Genomic DNA, 23,261 nt, shown 5'->3' on the forward strand with positions numbered 1-23,261 from the left:
CAGCCAAGATAAAACTGCTGCTCTTGCCAATGACATGTCAGCCACTGTAAACCCTAAAAGGTCATGCATTGTCTCACAGCACAAACTAACTCTCAATTCAAAAGCCAAAGAGAAAAAGGGAGTCCACCTAAGAGGAACTTACTTGTATACCCTTGAGGCTTCATGAAGAAGACTGAGGACCTCAAAAAGCATCTGAGGCACCTCTCTGATGTTCCTATTGGAGTCTCAGAAGTCATCAGCAATGTCCTTCAGGTCCCTTTGTCAGTTGCAAGAACTGTCAAAAGACAAAATTACAATGAATTTAGTTTATAAATATTAATTGCAGTTTATTTTCTATTCTAAAATTGGGCCACATCTTATTCTATAAAGCAGAATGAGCATGTTGATGAGCTGAGCAAAGGAGGTTGCCTTTAGAGATAGAAAAGGGCTGAGGAAAACAAAAACAGAGAACACAAAGCAGATTGGTTATTTCAGTACTTTCCCTATAAATGTCAAAGCAGAGGGGACTTTCTTATTATGCCACCTAACACCGGCTATTATCTGTCTCTCCTGGTTACTCAGAAGGTCAAATAAACGTAGTTTCAGCTTGGTCTTATGGAAGGTGAATAACTCCAATTTGGTTTGGTCTTTTGGGCCTACTGGAATAGTTCGGTCCAAACCAATGGCCTCTTATAATTTTATTTACTTACTTTTGAGGTAGGTCTTGCTCTGTCATGAGGATGGCAGGTGGTACCTTAAAGTGCTGGAGTGCAGTGGTGAGATCTTAGCTCACTGAAATCTTGACCTTGCGGGCTTAAGTGATTATCCATAGCTGGGACTATAGGCAGGTGCCACCACACCCAGCTAATTTTTTTGTATTTTTAGTAGACTTGGGGTATTGCCAGGTTGTCCAGGCTGCCTCTTATAATTTTATTTACACTCCTGATTATAAAGTACAGGATTTCTGTCTATCTATTTAGGTTTCCAATCCATTCAAATTTTTATGATGACTGTTGCTATTTCTGCTAAGAAAATGAGGGCAAGAGTAAATATGGGCACAGTCTCCAATATATCTGCAACCTGTTATTTGTAGTGATGATCTGTTAGGAAGGGCTAAACCATTTTCCGTCTTGAAAAGGAGGCTTAAGAAAAGTACACCAGGTGTGGTGGCTCACAGTTGAATTCCCAGCACTTTGGGAGGCTGAGATGGGAGGATTACTTGAACCCAGGAGGTCAAGGCTACAGTGACTCATATTCACACCACTACACCCCAGATCAGGCAAAAGAGCGAAACCCTGCCTCTAAATAAATAAATTAATAACTCTAGGGTTCCCAAATCTTACAGATGAAGAAACCCCTTTCTCTTTTTTGGCTGGGGCAAGGAAGTCTAGCCTGTTCTTTGTTTTCCTTGGAAAGTTCCAGGGTCGGCTGGGCACGATGGCTCACACCTGTAATCTCAAGCACTTTGGGAGGCTGAGGTGAGCAGATCATGAGGTCAAGAGATGGAGACCATCCTGACCAACATGGTAAAGCCCTGTCTCTTACCAACATGGTAAAACCAAAAATACAAAAATTAGCTGGGCATGGTGGTGCATGCCTGTAGTCCCAGCTACTTGGGAGGCTGCGGCAGGAGAATTGCTTGAACCAGGAGAGAGAGGTTGCAGTGAGCCGAGATCGTGCCACTGCACTCCAGCCTGTTGACAGAGCGAGACTCCATCTCAAAAAAAAAAAAAGTTAGAAAGCCAAAGGGTGACTGACGAACAAAGTAACTGTTCAGGGAAGAGACATCCAGTGGCTTCTACATCCAGGCCCATTCCCAGGAACCATATTTCCAGAGGGTCCTCAATCCCTGAGGCCTCAGTTGGCTCCTTTGCAGGTATCTAAGAACAAATCACAAAGAAGGAGTAGGGAACAAAAACCAGCCTCACCTTAGTACCTGCTCTCACCCCAAAGGAAGGTGAGGACTGCTGGCAGGGATGGGGCCAGGGCTTAGTCTCCAGCCAGAGGGTATGGGACTTGTCCTCTGGGGACCTGCCCTTCCCACACTCACTCTCTCAGCCAGGCTGTCCTGGACATTTTTGGGATTCCTATGAGGGGCTCGTGGTTCCTGCTCTGGGGTTTTCTTCTGTCATTTTAACACTGAGGCATCCCTGCCTGCCTTCCTGGAGGATGGAGTATTTGCACTGTTGCCTTTTCTTCTGTCCCTGTTTTTGTACAAAAATGACAATACTCTGTCGGACTGTGTTTTAACCCAGAAAACAAGTGAGCCCCCTTCTCTTTGATACTCCAGGTTCACAGAACCAAGCCTATCAATTTTTTCTTGTTCTTTGTTTTTTGGTTGGGAAAAGGGTTTTCTAAGAAATACTGAACTTTCCTTACCTAAAAGTATTCTGTGTTAAACAAATCAAACTTTAAGTGTAATACTTTAAATGTAATGCTTTAATATATTCTAGCAAAGAAAATAAGGATTGGAGGATGAAGGTAGGGGATAGATGAAACAAGATTGAAAAGTGTTGACAATTTATGAAGTTCCTGAAATTTATTCTGCTCTTCTGTTTGACATTTTCCACAGTAAAAAGTTTTTTTAAAAATATTAGCTTTCTCTTATTTTTGTTGTTAGAGTATAACAACTTCCTTGTACTTATCTGTCTTTGACAGGTTCTGGCCTCAGGAGGAGGAAAGCTGCACAACCAGTCTTTGTGTGTGTGTATATAAATCTCTGTTCACTTGTGAATACAGTTTTTTTAGGGGAGGGTTCACCTTTGTTATGCACATGATCAACATGATACAAATAAATATATATAAAAATATATTTTATATATATATATATTTGGAGACAGGGTTTCACTCTGTTACCCAGGCTGGAGTGCAGTTGTGGCAATCACAGCTTACTGCAGCCTCCATCTCCTGGGCTGAAGCGATCCTCCAGTCTGGGCTTCCCAAGTAGCTGGGACTACAGGCCCACATCATCACACCTGGCTTTTTAAATTTTTTGTAGAGACGGGGTCTCCCTATGTTGCCCAAGCTGGTCTGGAACTCTTGGGCTCCAGTGATCCTCTCACTTAAACCTCCCAAAGTGCTAGGATTACAGGCCTGAGCCATGGCCTATATTTCATTTTAAAACAACGAAGAATGTTTTCCTTTCCTCAGACTTGGGGGGGTACCAAATCTCTGATATTATCCCAAAGATTTTTTGTGACTAGTATCACAATTCCTTTCAGAACAGCTCCTTAGCCGCTTACACCACAGGATTTGGTGGTAGAGCGTGGGGCCGCACAGACCTGCACTCCAGGTCTTGGCCCTACCCAGAGCAGGATGGCCCTGGCCTCTTTTTTTTTTTTTTTTTGAGATGGAGTTTCGCTCTGTAGCCCAGGCTGGAATGCAGTGGCACAATCTCCGCTCACTGCAACCTCTGCTTCCTGGGTTCAAGCGATTCACCTGCCTCAGCCTCCCGAGTAGCCGGGATTACAGGTGTGAGCCATCACGCCCGGCTAATTTTTGTATTTTTAGTAGGGACAGGGTTTCATCATTTTGGCCAGGCTGGTCTTGAACTCCTGACCTCAGGTTATCCGCCCGCCTCAGCCTCCGAGAGTGCAGGCGTGAGCCACCGCACCGGGCCTAATATTTTGTATTTCAGTAGAAACGGGGTTTCACTGCGTTGCCCAGGCTGGTCTAGAACGCCTGAGCTTAAGCAATCTGCCACCTTGGGCCTCCCAGGGTGCTAGAATTACAGGTATGAGCCACGGCGCCCAGCCCCTAGCCTCACTTTTTTTGGGCCTCAGTTTCCACCGCCTAAAAGAGCAGCAGGTCTGTGGCACCCGCTCCCCGGGCCCCTCCCTATCCGCGGGTAGCCCCGCCCTGAGGGCGGAGACCTGGAGGAGAGACGCGCTCTCCTCCGCCTCCTGCCGACTCACCGCTGCCCCCTGTGCCCGGCGCATGTGTCCGGCAACCCCCACCGGCCCTGGATTCCACTTCCGCTCCCCTCGCGCTGCAGCCACAGCTGCCTACAGGCTCCGCGCCGCCTCGCGAGTCCATGGCCGGCACGCGCTGGGTACTCGGGGCGCTGCTCCGGGGCTGCGGCTGTAACTGCAGCAGCTGCCAGCGCACCGGCGCCGCCTGCCTGCCATTCTACTCTGCCGCTGGCTCATTCCCGTCGGGCGTCTCGGGCCGTCGCCGCCTGCTGCTGCTGCTCGGGGCCGCCGCGGCCGCCGCCTCCCAGACGCGTGGCCTCCAGACCGGGCCTGTGCCTACCGGGAGGCTGGCGGGGCCTTCCCCTGCGGCCACCTCTGCCGCGGCCGTAGCCGCCGCGGCCTACCCTGCCCTCCGTGCCCCTCTGCTACCGCAGTCGCTGGAGGCGACCGCGGGTCCTACGCGGTGCTACAGTCAGGTACGTGGGCGCCGATCCCTTCTGGGCCGCGCGCACGCGTCCCCGCGCCCCTCCGTGTGCGCCTCGCGGGCGCGCCCGGGGATCCTCGGCACGCGCTGCACACCCGCCCCCGTTCTCCCTGTGCTCCTATTGGGCCCCGAAACAAGGGACGCTCTCCCAGGCCTCGGGTTTTCTCCTTGTTTTGTTCTCCCCTCGAGTCTTTGGTCTGTTGGGCAGTGTAAGTGTGGCCGGGGTTTATGTTGAGGCCTTGTTTCCTGCTGGGCCCATGGTAGGTTTCGTGAGGCTGCTGACGCCGCCACCCCGCATCCCTCTCGCTTTCCGCCCTCTGGTTGTGAAGTCGCGAGGCCCTAGCCCGCCGGAGGTTGGGAGTTTCCTTGCAGCCCGAGCGCTTGGCCTGGGCGGCCCTCGGCGCCTCTCGGTCGGCCGCGGCTCAGAAGGTGCGCGCACACAGTTGCGTGGGCAGGCTTGTGGGAAGGAGCCTTGTCCCCAGCGCGCCCCTCTCTCTCCTGTCCCCAGGGAAAGACGAGCTGTCCCGGTTTACTGAAGGTCACCTCTGCAACTCCACTCATACAGAAGGTCTTTTAGGACTGTGTGTCGCCTCGACTGGGAAAGCAGTTTGGAGATTTAGATGTTGGGGCGGGGGTGAAGGGGAGGGAGCGTTGAGGGTTGACGACACAACTTGGGGTCCCAGGAATGAATTTACAATGTTTTTTTTCCTTTTTTTTATTTTTTATTTTTTAAAAAGCCCGTGTGTACTTTAAGAACTCAGATTGCAAGTATTTTGTGCCTTGTAGATGAACCTTTCTCCTCTGCTTGTTAGGTGACGTCTGATTAACTATCCAGCCCCTGATTCCTTGGGTCATATTTATCTTAATTGAATTTGTGCTTCTCCTTTAACTTAGGGAGACTGGGAGGCTAATCAGCATGGCTGTTGTCTGCCAGTGGCTGAGCTAATTGATTTGAATCCTGACCCAATACTTTCTGCTGCCCCTTTTCTGTAAAACCTGGTGATGCTTATGGAATTCTGGAAAAAAGGGGGAAGTTGTCTACAAAAACTACAACAAAACAATCTCTAATAAACCTGTGTGAGCTACCTCCCCCTTTTTTTCCTATGAAATTGACTGCAGTGATAAAATCTGTAGAACATCTATTATGTTATTAACTGCTTACATTTATTTCTTAAAATTAAACATAAGCCTTCATGAAAATGATAGAGAGGGCCTGGCGCAATTTCTCACGCCTGTAATCCCAGCACTTTGGGAGGCTGAGGCGGGTGGATCACCTGAGGTCAGGAGTTCGAGACTAGCGTGAGCAACATGGTCAACTCCATCTCTACTAAAAAATACAAAAAAATTAATCGGGCGTGGTGGCGGGCGCCTGTAATCCCAGCTATTCAGGAGGCTGTGACAGGAGAATCACTTGATTCCGGAAGGCAGAAATTGCGGTGAGCGGAGATCATGCCCTTGTACTCTAGCCTGGGTGACAAGAGTGAAACTGTCTCAAAAAAGGAAAAATGACAGTACAAAGATATCTTTGTCCTTAATCCAGTAGAGTGCAAGTGTTAAAGCCTGAATTGTCTTCTTAGGTTATGGTTGTAGTGCTTGGTGAATTCTTATTAAATTCCTGTTTTTGCTTAATCTGATAAAAGAGACTTTATAAGTCTTTAACCTCACACTGCTTCTGTTGCCTTTTGTGATCTTTCCCTTAATCATTTGATCTGGCATACCAGCTGACAGGAGTCTTCCCAAGGCATCCTGCTGTCTTGATTTATCCAGTCTTCACCGTCTTTTATTAACTTCCCTTTACCTACCAAGTGAAGGACACACATTAAGCTCAACACTTAAGACCCTCTCCTATGTGGTACCAACTTCCTTTTGCCAGCTCATCATCTTTGGCTCCTAATTGTACCCTATAATGTGAACAGATGGAATTAATTGGAAATATTTGCTTTTTTTCACATGGGCCTTTGATCATACTGCTGCTTTCTCTTACCTTCAAACTGGATTGCCCTTTTATATATCCCCATCAGAATTACATCCTTCTTTCAAGACCCATCTCATGTCACGTCCTGATTCTTCTGTTAGTGCTATGATTTGAATTACTGTAGTATTTTTTAATCTTAATTATAGCATTCAGCATCTCATCTTGTCTGCTTATCTTATTCTAGATAGCTATTTCAGATGTGGGCCAAACACTGTGTGTAGGGGCAATCAAATATTTGTCACATTTAGGGGACCTGTCTTGTGTTGCCTTAACTAAAACACTATTGTTACATATAATTTGAGGTTGATGAATTTTAAACCCTGAATGAAATTTATGTCCTGCCAAACCTTTAGGATATACCCGTTTACTGCTTTTGAATGTACAATTTAAGCCACAACAGGATGGGTTAGATTGGTGAAGTTTACTTTTTGCCTCTGAAATAAGCTAGAATATTAGTTTGTAGAATAAACATTTTCTAAGTAGAATTTTTTTTTTACATGTAAATGTAACTATTTTTGCAATTCTTCATTTCCCTTGGAAGGAGTCCAAAACGACTTACTTGGAAGACCTTCCATCACTCCCTGAGTATGAATTGGCCCCATCCAAATTAGGAGAGGAAGTGGATGATGTCTATCTCATTCGAGCTCAAGGACTTCCCTGGTCATGCACTATAGAAGATGTGCTTAACTTTTTCTCAGGTATGTTTTATTTCTTTTATTTTTCTTATATTTCTCACAAGCAGATATGTATGTTTTACATTTGTTATTTTGTCTGAGTAAAAGGTAATACCACAAATCCACATCAGACTGTGCTGTCGAATTCCTTTTTGATGGTTAGGAATTGTCTCATTCTGGTTGGTTGCGTATACCAGGTGACACCATATGTGCTGTTTGTAGTATGTAACAAATGGAAAGACTTTGGGCCAGGGGCAGTGGCTCAGGCCTGTAATCCCAGCACTTTGGGAGGCCAAGGTGGGAGGATGGCTTGAGGCCAGGAATTCCATACCATCCTGGGCAACATTTTGAGACTCTTGTCTCAATTTGTGTGTGTGTGTGTGTGTGTGTGTGTGTGTGTGTGTGTATACATGTATATATAAAGACTTTGAATTCGACAAAAGTATTTAATGTTAAGACTACATGCTGTGATGGAATATTATGCAGCCATAACAAAGAATGGAATTTTTGTCCTTTTCAGCAATGTGGGTGGTGCTGGAGATCATTATCCTAAGCAAACTAACATGGAACATTAAATACTATATGTTCTCACTTACAAGTGGGAGTTAAACGTGAAAATACATGGACACAAAAAGGGGAACAACAGACACCAGGGCCACCTTGATGGTGAAGGGAGAGGATTAAAAAATACCTACTGGGGCAGGGTGTGGTGGCTCACACCTGTAATCCCAGCACTTTGGAAGCCCGAAGTGGGTGGATCGTGGGGTCAGGAGATCAATACCATGATGGCCAACATGGTGAAACCCTGTCTCTACTAAAAAATAGAAAAATTAACTGGGCGTGGTGGTGGTTGCCTGTAGTTCCAGCTACTCAAGAGGCTGAGGCAGGAGAAGTGCTTGACGCTGGAGGGCAAAAGCTGCAGGCCTGGGCGACAGAGCGAAACTCTGACTCAAAAAAATAAAAAACATTGAGGGCTAGGCGTGGTGGCTCATGTCTATAATCCCAGCACTTTGGGAGGCGAAGGCAGGCGGATCACTTGAGGTTAAGAGTGTAGACTAGCCTGGTCAACATGGTGAAACCCCGTCTCTGCTAAAATACAAAAGTTAGCCAGGAGTGGTGGCAGTGCCTGTAATCCCAGCTATTCGGGATGCTAAGGTAGGAGAATCATGAACCTGGGAGGCAGAGGTTGCAGTGAGTCAAGATTGTGCCACTGCACTTCAGCCTGGAAGACAGAGCAGGACTCTCTCTCAAAAACAAACAGAAAAACCTATTGGGAATAATGCTTGCTATGTGGGTAACTAAATGATCTGTAAACCAAACTCCTGTAACATATGGTTTACCTATATAACAGTCCTGCACATGTACTAAATAAAAGTTAAAAAACAAAACTATATGGTTTAAAAAATTCTTTTTTTCTGTGGCATTAATATATACATACCAAAATGCCAAGCCTGTCAGTAGAAATATGGGATTAAGAGTAACTCTTTATGTAATACATACATTTAGAATAGAAGATCACTTAGTATCAAGAATAAAGTTACCTTAATAGCATGCTTGGAGGGTTTACCTATCTGTGGAATTTTTTTTTAGTTTCTGTATCTGACTCTTTTTTGTTTTAAGATGGAGTGTTGTTCTGTTGATCAGGCTGGAGTGCAGTGGTGCAGTCTTGGCTCACTGTAACCTCCGCCTCCTGGGTTCAAGCAGTTCTCCTGCCTCAGCCTCCCAACTAGCTGGGATTACAGGCATCTGCTACCACGCCCAGCTAATTTTTTGTATTTTTAGTAGAAATGGGGTTTCACCATGTTGGCCAGGTTGTTCTTGAACTCTTGACCTCAGTTGATCTATCACCTTGGTCTCCCAAAGTGCTGGGATTACTGGCGTGAGCCACCAAGCCCGGGTGTTTTATTAATTTTTTTAGCAGTTCCTTGTGGAGAAGAAATAACTCCTAGTCAGTAAGCCAAGAGTGAGCCTGGTCAAATATTTTTTAAAGCCACTTGGCCACTTTCATCCTGGACTTACTCCCATTATAAAAAGTACATAGTCTGAAAAGGGGGAAAAGTCTGGGCCTCTCTGGGAGGCTGAGATGAGAGGATTACTTTAGCCCAAGAGTTCAAGACCACCCTGGGCAATAAAATGAGACCCCCTTTCTATACAAAAACCAAAAAACAGTTAAATTATGGTAATAAAATTATTATTTTGAGAGTTTTGTTCTTCTTCCCCAAGCTGGAGTACAATAGTTGGATCTCAGCTGACTGTAACCTCCGCCTCACAGGTTCAAGCGATTCTCCTGTCTCAGCTTCTCGAGTACCTGGGAATATAGGTGTGTGCCACCACGCCCGGATAATTTTTTGTATTTTTAGTAGAAACAGAATTTCACCATGTTGCTCAGGCTGGTCTCGAACTCCTGACCTCAGGTGATCTGCTCACCTTGGCTTCCCAAAGTGCTGGGATTATAGGTGTGAGCCACCATGCCTGGCCAATAAAATTATTCTTACAGGAAATATTTTAAAGTCCTATGGATATGATTTTAAAGAAAGACATGTGAATTTAACTATATTTTATGTCCTTAAGTGATTGTAGAAATGTTGGAATAGACATAACACATTTTGTGTTGGGCCTAGCCTGATTGGCCATTTAATGGTCAGGAAGGACATCATAAGCTTCTGTGCTAAGGTTTGCTTATCTTCTCTACTTGGAATGTTTTAGAGACTACATCCTTATTGGTGTTTGGATGGCTTCAGTGATGGGGATTTGTGTAAGGAATATGACACTTGTTTCCTGCTTTGTTGTTGGAAAATTGCATTCTTGTGACTTACCTCATTGAGCTAAAAGTTTGATTTCTGTTTTTTTAATTGATTTTACTCATACACTTTTAGACTGCAGAATCCGCAATGGCGAGAATGGAATACATTTCCTCCTAAATAGAGATGGAAAGCGAAGGGGTGATGCCTTAATTGAAATGGAGTCAGAGCAGGATGTGCAGAAAGCCTTAGAGAAGCACCGCATGTACATGGGCCAGCGGTATGTGGAAGGTATGTGAAGTCAGATTCTGGCGTTTTGGGATCATTGTGTAGGTTTTATACTTTTCAAGGCAGTTTTTTTTATCCTTAATAATGAAGTATTTAGATGGTATGAATGTATTATTTTATAGGTTGTGAAAATAAAACATAAAGAGATAAACTTTCTTATAAAATGAGAATATTGACCAAGTTTATCTTTTTTTCTTTTTTTTTGAGACGGGTTCTCGCTTTGTTGCCAGGTTGGAGTGCAGTGACGTGATCTCAGCTCACTGCAACATCTGCCTCCCAGGTTCAAGCAGTTCTCCTGTCTTAGCCTCCCAAGTAGCTGGGACTACAGGCACGTGCCACAATGCCCAGCTAATTTTTGTATTTTTAGTAGAGATGGGGTTTCACTATGTTGATCTGGCTGGTCTCTCAAACTCCTGACCTCAGGTGATCCACCTGCCTTGGTATCCCAAAGTGCTGGGATTACAGACGTGAGCCACTGCGCTCGGTCTACCAATTATCTTATAAGCTTTGAGAATTAAATAAGTTATGCCTACATAGTAAATATGCAATAAATGTCATTTGTCACCGCATGTTCTCACTCATAGGTGGGTGTTGAACAGTGAGAACACATGGGCACAGGGAGGGGAACATCACACACTGGGGTCTGTTTGGGGGTGGGAAGCTGGGGACAGACAGCGAGGGATGGGGAGGTTGGGGAGGGTTAACACAGGGAGAAATGCCTGATGTAGTTGACGGGGTAGTGGGGGGGATGGAGACAGCACATCACCATGGCATGTGTGTACCTACACAACAATCCTACAAGATCTACATATGTACCCCAGAACTTAAAGTACAATTTAAACAAATTTTATTTGTTATTTTCTCTAGAGAAGTATATAAAGATTAAAATAGTTTTTGAATTCTTGGATAACCTACCAAGTTTTAATGATATATTTTTAAATGGGTTTGTTCCTTTGTTATGTGAATTTTGCATCCCTTTTGTGCTCTTTCTTTGTAGTATATGAAATAAACAATGAAGATGTGGATGCCTTAATGAAGAGCCTGCAGGTCAAATCTTCGCCTGTGGTAAATGATGGTGTGGTTCGTTTGAGAGGACTTCCTTATAGTTGCAATGAGAAAGACATTGTAGACTTCTTTGCAGGTACTTTGCTGTTATACTTGGGAGCTCATAACTTTTTCCCCTATTATATGCTTCTGTATCTTAGATGAGCCTTTTTCTGTGTAACAGTTATTTAGGGGAGAGCGCTTCACTTAATTTTCTCATATTTATAGATTTATGTGTGTTTTTGTTCTATCAGATTTTAAGGGGAGATGTCAGATTTCAAAATAGTTTCACAAGGGTTTTACTATTGAAGGAAATACCATCTTATAATAGCGGCTCTATGTGTGAAAGATGATAACAATTTCTATAACTTAAAAGCAGCATCTAATTCCTAGACCATTAGTAGTGATGTCCATGATCTCTATTGTCTCCTAGTATATAATTAACAGCAAAATAAGCCCACACACACAAAAAAAAAACAGGTGGGGAGGATTGTATGTTTTAGGTCCAGAGCTTCTTGGACCTGTTCTGGAAATATAGGTATGTAGGTGTTACTGAATTTTGACTGCTTAATAGTTTTCTTCCTATCAAGCATGTATTCAGTTTTGGGACTGGCAAACAGGATAAAAATTTTATTAGTATGTGAATGATGGTGTTAATTCTAAGGGTATAAAAAACCTGCTAGTAGCACTAAAATCTTTTGGTGTCCTAGGACTGAATATAGTTGACATTACTTTTGTGATGGACTACAGAGGGAGACGAAAAACAGGGGAAGCCTATGTGCAATTTGAAGAACCAGAAATGGCCAACCAAGCCCTGTTGAAACACAGGGAAGAAATTGGTAATCGGTGAGTAAAGCAAACATTAACGATGCAGAAATGTCACTATGACTTAGAAAAGTGGAGAGAGTAGTATAATGAGTCATCAAATGCCCATAATGTAGATTAACAATTTTTTTTTGACTGTTCCTTGTAGAGCAGGACTAACCCGTAGACAGTGTACCTGGAGCAGCTAGATTAACACATTTTTAACATCTGTTACATTTGCTTCATCTGGTTTTTTTTTTAGTATGCATCTCTAAAGAATTTTTAAAATATAATTGCAATGTTATATCTAACATAGCAATAATAAAATTAATAATGGTTCATAATCACATTTTCCCAAATATGCCAAAATACTTGTTTTTTTGTTTGTTTGTTTTTGTTTATTTTTTACAACAGAGTCTTGCTCTGCCTCCCATGTTCAAGCGATTTTCCTGTCTCGGCCTCCCAAGTAGCTGGGACTGGAGGCATGCAGCACCACTCCCAGCTAATTTTTGTACTTTTAGTAGAGACAGGATATAGAACTCCCAGACTCAAGTGATCCACCCACTTCTTCCCTCAAGAAGTGCTGGGATTGCAGGTGTGAGCCACCATACCCAGACAAAATTATTTTTTTATAGTTGGTTTGTTTGAAACAATCCAGTTAAGGTCTACACACTGCATTTGATTGTTATGTCTAATTTTCTTTGTGTGTGGGTTTTTTTTCTTTTAAGACACAGGGTCTTGTTCTGTCACCCAGGTTGGAGTGCAGTGGCATGATGATAGCTCACTAGGGCCTTGAATTCCTGGGCTCGAGCAACCTTCTTGCCTCATGCTACCAACTAGCTAGGACTATAGGCATGTGCCACCACAGCTGTGTGTGTGTGTGTGTGGAGATCGGGTCATCCTCCAAATTAGCTAGGACTGTAGGAGTTTGCCACCACACTTGGGAGGGTGTGTGTGTGTGTGTGTGTGTGTGTGTGTAGATGGGGTCTTGTTTTGTTGCCCTGGCTGGCCTCAAACTCCTGGGCTCAAGTGATCCTCCCACTTTGGCCTCCCAAAACGCTGGGATTACAGGTGTGAACCACTGCACCTGGTCTCCTGGCTAATAAAAAAAAAAAAACTTGTAGAGATGATGTCTCACTTCGTTGTTCAAGCTCAAAGGTTTTTTTTTTTTTTTTTTAAAGAAGTGGTGTTCATCTTATCTTTATAAATTTGTAAACACAAATTATTTTTATAACTCTTAGTTTAGAAAGCCATGTTAAGAAAAAGAAAACTAAGCTGGGCATATTGGCCCATGCCTGTAATCCCAGCGCTTTTGGAGGCTGAAGTGGGAGAATCACTTGAGCCCAGGAATTCAAGAGCAACCTGGGCAACATGGCAGGAACCCATGTCTACAAAAATAAAAAATACAAAAATTAGCATTATGAGGTGACAAGCAGCAGTGGTCCCAGTTACTCGGGAGGCTGAGGCAGGAGGATCGCTTGAGCCTAGGAGGTTGAGGCTGCAGTGAGACATGTTCATACCACTGCACTCCAGCTTGGGTGACACCAAGGCACCCAAGCTGCAAAAAAAGAGCTAGTTCCAGAGGCTTGGGTTTAATAGATAGTCTCCTCCACTGTGATAGCAAGTCAGAATTGATACTTAGTTCTTGAATTCTCATTAGCCTTTTAGTGAGGTTCTGCAGAAGTTAGCTCTTCTTTTACTGTGACTTTTAATATTTTATATAGATGTGATTAATTTTCACAGAATTGAATTGCAAGGCTTCAAGAGATGGTTAACCAACTAGTTAAAAAAATGCTTATGAGATTTTTTTTCCGTGTACGTGATTAACTTAAGCATAGGAGTTCTCATGAAGCAAAACAGTAGAAAATATTGTTAAAATGTATATGAAGAAAAAGTGTTATCTTGGCGTGAAAACTTTAATCAGTAACCTACTCTTTTATATTTTCATGGGCTGCTATCTATATCCATTATTACTTTCCTCCTACCTGTTATCTTTGGACACCTGGTGTTTCATAAACTGTTGGAAATATAATACATGCATGTTTATTTTAAAGGAGTTGAATATAAGTACTTTGCACCATTTGTGCCTGTTCACTTTTGCTTTGACATAGATACATCGAGATATTTCCAAGCAGAAGGAATGAAGTTCGAACACATGTTGGTTCTCATAAGGGAAAGAAAATGGCATCTTCTCCTACTGCTAAGTATATAACTGAGCCAGAAATGGTCTTCGAAGAACACGAAGTAAATGAGGATATTCGACCCATGACAGCTTTTGAAAGTGAGAAAGAAATAGGTAAGTTCCTGCCTCTTCTTGAGACTCATTTGGTCTCTTGAATGTTACGGGTTTTGTTAAATCTCGTCTCACTGTAACCTCTCCTGGGTTCAAGTAGTTCTCCTGCCTCAGTCTCCCGAGTAGTTGGGACTATGGGTGTGTGCCACCAGGCCTAGCTAATTTTGTATTTTTAGTAGAGATGGGGTTTCACCATGTTGGTCAGAATGGTCTCAATCTCTTGATCTTGTGATCCTCCCACCTTGATTTCCCAAAGTGTTGGGATTAGAGGCATGAGCCACGGCTCCCAGCCTAAATTTTTTTATGATCATGTTGTATGAAATTGTAAGACTGTAGGATAAGGAAATTAAGTTAAAGGGTTTGTTTGTTTGAGACAGAGTCTTGCTCTGTCACCCAGGCTGGAGTGCAGTGGTGCTATTTTGGCTCACTGCAACCTCCGCCTCCCGGATTCAAGTGATTCTCATGCCTTAGCCTCCGGAGTAGCTGGAACTACAGGTGGGTACTACCTACAGGTGTACCACCACATTTATTAACTATATCAAAACTTAGATAATAAAAATGTGATAAAAGGAAGTAGATTGTCAACATTTAAATTAAGATGGGGGGAGATTTGGGTAATGAGTAAGAATACTGACTGAAGTAAGAATTTTTTTTGAGACAGAGTCTCGCTCTCTCTCTTAGGCTGAAGTGCAATGGTGTGATCTCAGCTCACTGCAACCTCCGCTTGCTGGGTTCAAGCGAGTCTCCTGCCTCAGCCTCCTGAGTGGCTGGGATTATAGGCACCCACCACCCTGCCCAGCTAATTTTTGTGTTTTTAGTAGAGACAGGGAGTAGTCATGTTGGCCAGGCTCATTTCGAACTCCTGACCTCAGGTGATTGGCCTGCCTCGGCCTTCCAAAGTGCTGGGATTACAGGTGTGAGCCACTGTACCTGGCTGAAGTAAGAATATTTGTTTGCTTCTGAATTTAATTATTTCTTTGATTCCTAGCCCAAAGCAGTATTTGGAATCTTTTAAGTTTGAAAATACTTTTTATTATTATTATTTTTTGAGATGGAGTTTTGCTCTTGTTACTCAGTCTGGAGTGCAATGATACGATCTCAGCTCACTGCAACCTCCACCTCCTGGGTTCAGGCGATTCTCCTGCCTCAGCCTCCTGAGTAGCTGGGATTACAGGCATGCACTACAACGCTTGGCTAATATTGTATTTTTAGTAGAGACAAGGTTTCTCCATATTGGTCAGGCTGGTCTCGAACTCCCAACCTCAGGTGATCCACCCACCTTGGTCTCCCAAAGTGCTGGGATTACAGGCATGAGGCACCATGCCTGGTCGATTAATCCTGTATGTGTGTGTATGTGTATATGTGTGTGTGTGTGTGTGTGTGTGTGTGTGTATATATATATATATATATATATATATATATACACACACACACATTTTTTTTTTTTTTTGAGAAAAGGTCTTGTTCTGTGGTCTGTTCTGGAGTGCAGTGATGCAATCATGGGTCACTGCAACCTTGAACTCCTGGGCTCAGACAGTTCTTCCACTCCAGCCTCCTGAGTTGCTGGGACTATAGGTATTCATTAATGCCCAGCTAACTTACTTTCCTTTTTTTTTTTTTTTTTTTAATAGAGATAGTGCCTCGCTATGTTGCCTAGGCTGGTCTCGAACTCCTGGGCTCAAGTGATTTTCTTGCTTCAGCCTTCCAAAATGTTGGGGTTACAGGTGTGAGCTACCATGCCCAGCCTTTGTTCTTTTATTTTTTTAAACCTATAATCTAGAAAATCTCTTTCTAGGTTTAATTCATAATCATTTTACTTCTCTGTTGTTACAAAAAGGGGTAAGTTCTTAAACTGGTAATGGTCTGAAGCACTCAGTGCTTATAGGTGGTCACGTGATACTTGTTTAGTGGCAGAAATTTCAGATGATTTTGGCTTTTAAAGCCCTTTCTTTACTGGTTCAAGAGGAATTGAGGATTTGGACATAGAATTCATACCTAATGAGAATCTGTCAATAGCCCTTGAAGCTGTTGTGTTTTAACAGTGCTTTTTGTTCCATGTCTCAGAATTGCCTAAGGAGGTGCCAGAAAAGCTTCCAGAGGCTGCTGATTTTGGAACTACGCCTTGTCTGCATTTTGTCCACATGAGAGGATTACCTTTCCAAGCCAATGCCCAAGACATTATAAACGTGTGTGGCAGTAAGATACCCAGTCTCAATAGGTTTGAGTAAAAGTTCTAAAATTGAACTTGTATTAATTTGGGGAGGGTAGAGAAGAAAATATGACATTTCTGGATTATCTTTGGATAGTAAGGTGGCATCTTCCTGGTTGCAAGCCTTGCTCATTTTTCTGTAGCTGAAAGTGTGGCTTGATACTACTTTTTTTTTTTTTTTGGTGACAGTCTCTTTCTGTTACCCAGGCTGCAGTGCAGTGGCGCGATCTTGGCTCCCTGCAACCTCTGCCTCCCGGGTTTAAGCATTTCTCCCGCCTCAGTCTCCTGAGTAGCTGGGATCACAGGCATGCACCATCACGGCTGGCTAATTTTTGTATTTTTAGTAGACACAGGGTTTCACCATGTTGTCCTGGCTGGTCTTGAACTTCTGAGCTCAAGTAATCCGCTCACCTCGGCCTCCCAAAGTGTTGAGATTACAGGTGTGAGCCACTGTGCTTGTGGAGAGCAGATATTTGAAATGTAACTTTGAATTCTGAGAAAAATTAGAAAAGCCAGAAGACTACTGGATGTATAAATATATTATTGCTTAAAAAACGGATTTCCTAAAAACAAATACGTCAAGTGTATGAATCAAAGTCTGAAAGAAAGATGAAGAGCCACTAGACTTCTAGGTAGGCTTACTTCCATCATGTTCCTCTTGACTGCCTTTGTTTGTTGTTTAGTTTTTCGCTCCACTGAAGCCTGTTAGAATCACCATGGAATACAGCTCCAGTGGGAAGGCCACTGGAGAAGCTGATGTGCACTTTGAGACCCACGAGGATGCTGTTGCAGCGATGCTCAAGGATCGGTCCCATGTTCGTAAGTGCTGCCTGTGGCTTTCGTTGTCATTTTTGATGCTTGTCTTTGCTTACAAATATCTCTTTCTGTTTTGGGATTGTAGAATTTTTTCTTGGGAAATTTGTATTCTTTTAGTACTAGTAAATTAAATATAACAGATAAAACACTATATTATAATGAGAAAAATTTGTGTACTAATTATCCTGCATATTTCTTTCTTTCTTTCTTTTTTGGTCACCCAGGCTGAAGTGCTGTGGGGCAATTTCGGCTCACTGCAATCTCAGCCTCCTGGGTTCAGGCGATTCTCCTGCCTCAGCCACCTGAATAGCTGGGATTACTGGTGCCTGCCACTGTGTGTGGCTAATTTTTGTATTTTTAGTAGAGACAGGTTTTGCTGTGTTGGTCTCAAACTCTCAAATGATCCACCCGCTTGACCTCTCAGAGTGCTGGGATTACAGGCATGAGTGACTGCACCCAGCCTGTTTGTCCATTTTACTTTTGTTTGTTTGTAGTTTTTTGAGACAGACGCTTATCTGTTGCTTAGTCAGTAGTGCAGTGGTGTGATCTTGGCTCACTGCAACCTCTACCTCCCAGGTTCAAGTGATTCTCCTGCCTCAGCCTCCTGAGTAGCTGGGACTATAGGCATGTGCCACCACACCCGGCTAATTTTTGTATTTTTTGTAGAGATGGGGTTTCACTATGTGGGCCAGGCTGGTCTCAAACTCCTGACCTCAGGTGATTTGGCCTCCCAAAGTGCTGGAATTATAGGCATGAGCCATGACACCAGACTAAATTTTGTTTTTAATTAGGGAAAGGAAAGGGCAAAGGGTTTGAGTTGCTGTCTTAACTGTGAAAAATGGCTGTAATATTTTTCTGCCTTTCAACTTTTTAAACTAATCTTTCTCATTGTCCTCAGATCATAGGTATATTGAACTGTTCCTGAATTCATGTCCAAAAGGAAAATAAGACTTCAGGGGCTCCAGATAATAAGGTAAATTTAAAAGGTACAACTGTGGGCCAGGTGCAGTGACTCATGCCTGTGGTCCCAGTACTTTGGAAGCTTAGGCAGGTGGATCATTTGAGATCAGGAATTTGAGAACAGCCTGGCCAACACGGTGAAACCCCATCTTTACTAAAAATACAAAAATTATCTGGGCATGGTGGTGGGCACCTGTAATCCCAGCTACTCAGGAGGCTGAGGCAGAAGAATCACTTGAACCCAGGAGGCAGAGGTTGCAGTGAGCTGAGATTGTAGCACTGTGTTCCAGCCTGGGGAATAGAGTGAGACTGAAAAAAAAAAAAACAGAAGTACAACTGTGTAAATTATTTTCTATTGGTAAACTCATCATCCACTTACTAATTTATAATGTGGTAGAAACCATTCTCTTTTCATTTCTCAAATTTTTATAGGGACCAGGTCTTGCTCTGTTGCCCAGGCTAGCAGTGGTGCAGTCATAGCTCACTGCAGCTTGCAGCCTTCTAGGCTCAGGTGATTCTCTCACTTCACCCCTCCCGAGTAGCTGGGACTACAGGTGTGTACTACTGTGTCTAGCTAATTTTTAAATTTTTTGTGGAGTTGGTGGTCTTACTATGTTGACTAGGCTGGTCTTGAACTTCTGGCCTTAGGTTATCTTGCTGCCTTTGCCTTCCAAAGTGTTGGAATTAGAATGAGCCACCCCACTTTGGTACCATTCCTTTTTTTATTTTCATTTTTATTTGAGACAGAGTCTTGCTCTATTGAGCAGGCTGGATTGCAGTGGCACAGTCTTGGCTCACTGCAACTTCTGCCTCCCAAGTTCAAGTGATTCTCCTGCCCCAGCCTCCTGAGTAGTTGGGATTACAGGCGCCCACCATGATGCCTGGCTAATTTTTTTTATATTTTTAGTAGAATTGGGATTTCACCATGTTGGCCAGGCTGGTCTTAAACTAACTCCTTGCCTTGAGTGAATCACCTGCCTCATCTTCCCAGAGTGCTGGGATTACAGGTGTAAGCCACTGCGCCCAGCTAGAATTCCTTACAGTTTGATTTGTATAGTAGCTTTGAGCATTTTCTCCATACAGAATTTTTATGCATGATTTCTAACATCCATTGTGCCATGTGCCAAAAAATAGTTGAGCCACCTTTAGTAGCTATAAATCACAATAGACTGAATATGTGACTTGCATTAGCTTTTTTCCCCCCTACTTAAACACATTTTCTCAGGTTCTTTGAGATGGAGTCTCACTCTTTTTGCCCAAGCTGGAATGCAGTGGCACAATATCAGCTCACTGCAACCTCTGCCTCCTGGGTTCAAGCTTTTTTTGCCTCAGCCTCCCGAGTAGCTGGGGTTACAGGCACCCACTACCATGTCTGGCTAACTTTTTTATTTTTAGCAGGGACAGGGTTTCACCATGTTGTCCAGGCTGGTCTCAAACTTGTGACATCAAGTGATCTGCCAGCCTCGGCCTCTCAAAGTGCTGGGATTTCAGGTGTGAGCCACCACCCACAGCCTGTTTTAAGGTATTTTTAAAAGAATGCATGTGGAACCATAGTGTGTCATCCGTATATACACAGTTAATGTGTCACTGTTTCATTTTCCTAAAATGGCTTTTTTTTTTGCCTTAGGAAGTACATAATTTTATAGTGATAATTTTCCTGTGAGATTTGCTAAATATGTCTTAATGTCCCTTCCCTTGATTAAATATATGTTGTCTTTTTTCCCCATAAAGTATTTTAATTACTGTTGCATTACAGTCACTTTTCATTCTTTTTTTTTTTTTTTTTTCATTCTTTTGAGACGCCTGAGCTGTAATGATTTCTTGAAAACACATGAGGCCAGGTGGGCAGATCACCTGAGGTCAGTAGTTGAGACCAGCCTGGCCAACATGGTGAAACTCTGACTCTACTAGAAATACAAAAATTAGCTGGGTATGATGGTGCACCCTGTAGTTCAGCCACTTGGAAGGCCGAAGGAGAATCATTTGAATCTGGGAGGTGGAGGTCGCAGTGAACAAGATTTTGCCACTTCACTCCAGCCAGCCTGGATGACAGAATGAAATTCCATCTCAAAAAACAAAGCAAACAAAAAAATGGGCATTCTGTTCCCCTATCCTACTCTATTGCTATTTCTGGATGTGAAGTCCCGCAATTCTGTCATGTTAAGTATTTATGATAGCCTAAATCTATTTAAAATATATTCTGAAACTCTGTTTTTTTATGCCAGGCTATAAACACTAATGCCTAACTAGTTTTTTCTCACTTTAACTTGGTTTATCAGATAAATTGCACAAAATTTGAACTCGCAATTTTAAATGATATGGGAATGTGTGCCATCCTTTTTCATCTTAAGTAAATGTGCAACCTTTTTTTGTTTTTTTAGAATGAAGCAAGAAGCATTTCATTTGCACATCTTTCTTGGACATGGGATATACAGTTCCAGTTTATTAGCAGCAACTGCTGGGGAATTGATTTTGGTGTTTTGGGTTAATTGCTTCTAAGAAAAATTTCGTAATGGACTGTTTAGAAGAAGAAATGAAAGATCCAGTTTGGGCTTATGAAATAAACCACAAATTAAAAGTTTTATTTATACTGTCCAGGATCTGATTTAAAAATATGGTCTTTATTTTATATGATTAGACAGTTTGTTTTCGTAGGTAATATGTTATCCATTGTAAAGACCACGTATTTTTATTCAGCAGTATTCCTTAAACTCTTTCATTTAAAAAATAATACTCTTTTTTTTTTTTGCCTGTGAATTGAGTGCTCTGATGTAAAAATTCTCATGGAGTGAAACTGATTTATTTTAACCAAACATTCACCAAAGCAAAGAAAGGTTTCTGACCTTTGAACTGGTATGGTTTGGTAGAATAGTTTTAAATTTTGCTGTATTTGATTACTTAGGAATTTTTTAAAAATCAAAACAAAAAATAAATACCACAGCTTAATGAGTGTAAATGGCAGTTTGGCAGTTTTATGTCTTTAGAAATGTTTTGCCTTTCTAAGCCTTGTGCTAAAGGTGTTTAATGTTGGTGCCTATCTACTTAAGGGGCATTCTAGTCTTAAAAGTTGTCTGAACTGTCCCTCCCTGGCTTTTTTTGGTTTGGGGTAAACCTAAGGGTGTTAGTCTCAAAACTGTGAAGTGACATGTCAGAACAGTCCAGACTGGTGAGAAAATTAATGGCTTCACTAAATTTAAACCAGCTCTAGATAGGAAACAATCAGTCTCCTCATTTGCTTTTACAATGGAGTAGCACATCCCATATTTTAGAACAAGTAGGGGTGCCTTGCTTAAATAAAAATAGCATTTAATGTATAATTGTGTGAAGGGTTTATGGATAAAGCTGTACTTCTGTCATAGTGTGGCAGTACATTCTGCTTTAATATTAAACAGCTTGTTACTTAAATACTGGACAAAATGGCTGGCTTCAAAATGTAGTCATTAATAAACTAACTTTATGTGCACCTGTGTAGGAGAATCCAAATCCTGTATACTTAATTTGCCTTGTGCCTGTTCTCAGGGTGACGACTGCCACCAGGAGATGCAATTCTAGTTCTTAAAATTAAATTTGCCCCGATTTCTGAGAGGTGATAGTCTGGAAGAGAGACTATGTCTTCTCTTATTTAATACATAACCATCTTTGATTACCAGCTAAGATGTGAAATCACTGTACTGTAAGTAGTTAATAAATGAAGATTTGTTTCAGGCTGAAGATTACCTAAGAGTATTTATTATTGGAGTGTGTGTCACTGAATATATTATTACCTCAAGTACTCATATATTAATATAAGAAGAAATGGTTAATTTTCGTGTGTGTGTTCTTTTAAATCCTGTGAACGTGACTTAACCAGCTTATTATCATCAGTAGTACTACTTAAGATGGAAATGCATTTTCATACATGCTCGAATGTGCCAAGCTGTGAGAACCGGTATCCCTAGTTGTATGAATTGTTTAGCAGGTGATGTTTGTTTCTCTCTCTTTCACATTTGGTATCTAATTTGCTCTGGAAAAGATCTGTGGGTTCTATCGTGATTGGAGTAGTGAAGAACTCATTTGCAGTTTGAAGCTAATGAGTTTTATTTGCACATCTTGGAAGAGAATGAAAGCAAAAGCATTAAAATGCTATATGATGGTAAGGTTGAAAGGATGTATCTTCTTGCCACACTACAGGCTGAATTTTCTGTACAAAAGGTTGCCATTATTGGGAAGTCATCTTATGTATTTGAATGCTCTTTTGTTTTTGTTAATAATCTAGGCTAGTAAATGAGTGATTGCTAAGGTTAATGTAGTTACTAGGAAAGGAAGAGAAGCACATAACAGAGTAAAAGTAATCTTATTTCCATGCAAGTGGAAGACACTTCTGTCTCCCTACATTTGGAAGACTGTGGTGTGCATCACTGTTTGCTATTGAAGGAGGCAGTGATGGTGAATTTCCCTCTTTTGTCTGGGTTCCTCATGTCTATAACTTCCTTTGTGGTAAAACTATCAAGAAGAATGGTGGGACTGGGGTATATGGTCAGAGTGCTCACATCCTGCTTTAGCCTAGCTACTTCTAAGGAGCTACAAGGTGGAAATGGCATTTGGATTACTAAACATCTTAAAGGTCATTTTCTATCAGTATTTAAAATCTTTTCTCATTCTTTTTGAATGATTATATGGCACAAATTGTCTTCAATCTTTTGCTATTTTAATGCCAAAGTGAATTACCTTGTGTAAGCTTATATGATCTTGTGCATACATACATTTCTCTGTAGGATAAACGGTAAGATTATGTGCACTTACATTTTATATCTAAAATTAAATTTATATCTAAAGTTGTTTGTACCAGTAATGCAAATGCCATTTCCCCATAGCCTCACCAACATAACAAATTAGCAATCTATTCTTTGTCTATCTGACAGGTTAAAAAAAATACTGAAAAAAAAAAAGTAGGATTCCTTTCTAAGGTAGCTTTTCTTCATTTGGATTTCCTTTTTTTTTATGAGATGGAGTCTTGCTCTGTCGCCCAGGCTGAATTGCAGTGGTGCAGTCTCGACTCACTGCAACCTCCACCTCCTGGGTTCAAGCAATTCTCCTGCCTCAG

The 23,261-nt window shown here is 42.2% G+C and overlaps 2 protein-coding genes across 6 annotated transcripts in view; one reads left to right on the forward strand and one right to left on the reverse strand.

Moving 5' to 3' along the window:
- Positions 1 to 4,389, reverse strand: part of MOB1B (MOB kinase activator 1B) — a 152,681-nt gene extending 148,292 nt beyond the window's left edge. For all 4 annotated transcript variants that reach the window (XM_035293587.3, XM_078367133.1, XM_035293586.3 and 1 more), the window contains exons 1-2: positions 3,894 to 4,389; positions 143 to 274 (exon numbers count right to left, since the gene is read on the reverse strand). In XM_035293587.3, the coding sequence (XP_035149478.1) occupies positions 143 to 192 (50 nt within the window). In that variant the 5' untranslated portion in view covers positions 193 to 274; positions 3,894 to 4,389. The remainder of the gene's footprint in view (positions 1 to 142; positions 275 to 3,893) is intronic.
- GRSF1 (G-rich RNA sequence binding factor 1) lies at positions 3,943 to 21,889 on the forward strand. 2 transcript variants are annotated; one of them, XM_002745747.7, is made up of 10 exons: positions 3,943 to 4,366; positions 6,891 to 7,047; positions 9,900 to 10,055; positions 11,050 to 11,193; positions 11,807 to 11,942; positions 14,012 to 14,196; positions 16,258 to 16,379; positions 17,086 to 17,221; positions 18,117 to 18,191; positions 20,560 to 21,889. In XM_002745747.7, exons 1-9 carry the CDS (start codon positions 4,013 to 4,015, stop codon positions 18,164 to 18,166), a joined length of 1,440 nt encoding a protein of 479 aa, XP_002745793.1. In that variant the 5' UTR covers positions 3,943 to 4,012; the 3' UTR covers positions 18,167 to 18,191; positions 20,560 to 21,889. The 2 variants fall into 2 exon arrangements, with proteins under 2 accessions (XP_002745793.1, XP_078223256.1); XM_078367130.1 differs by lacking the exon at positions 3,943 to 4,366 and adding an exon at positions 4,440 to 4,634.
- Positions 21,890 to 23,261: the final 1,372 nt, after the last annotated feature.

This window comes from Callithrix jacchus, chromosome 3 (assembly GCF_049354715.1).
Source record: "Callithrix jacchus isolate 240 chromosome 3, calJac240_pri, whole genome shotgun sequence".
Taxonomy (NCBI): domain Eukaryota; kingdom Metazoa; phylum Chordata; class Mammalia; order Primates; family Cebidae; genus Callithrix; species Callithrix jacchus.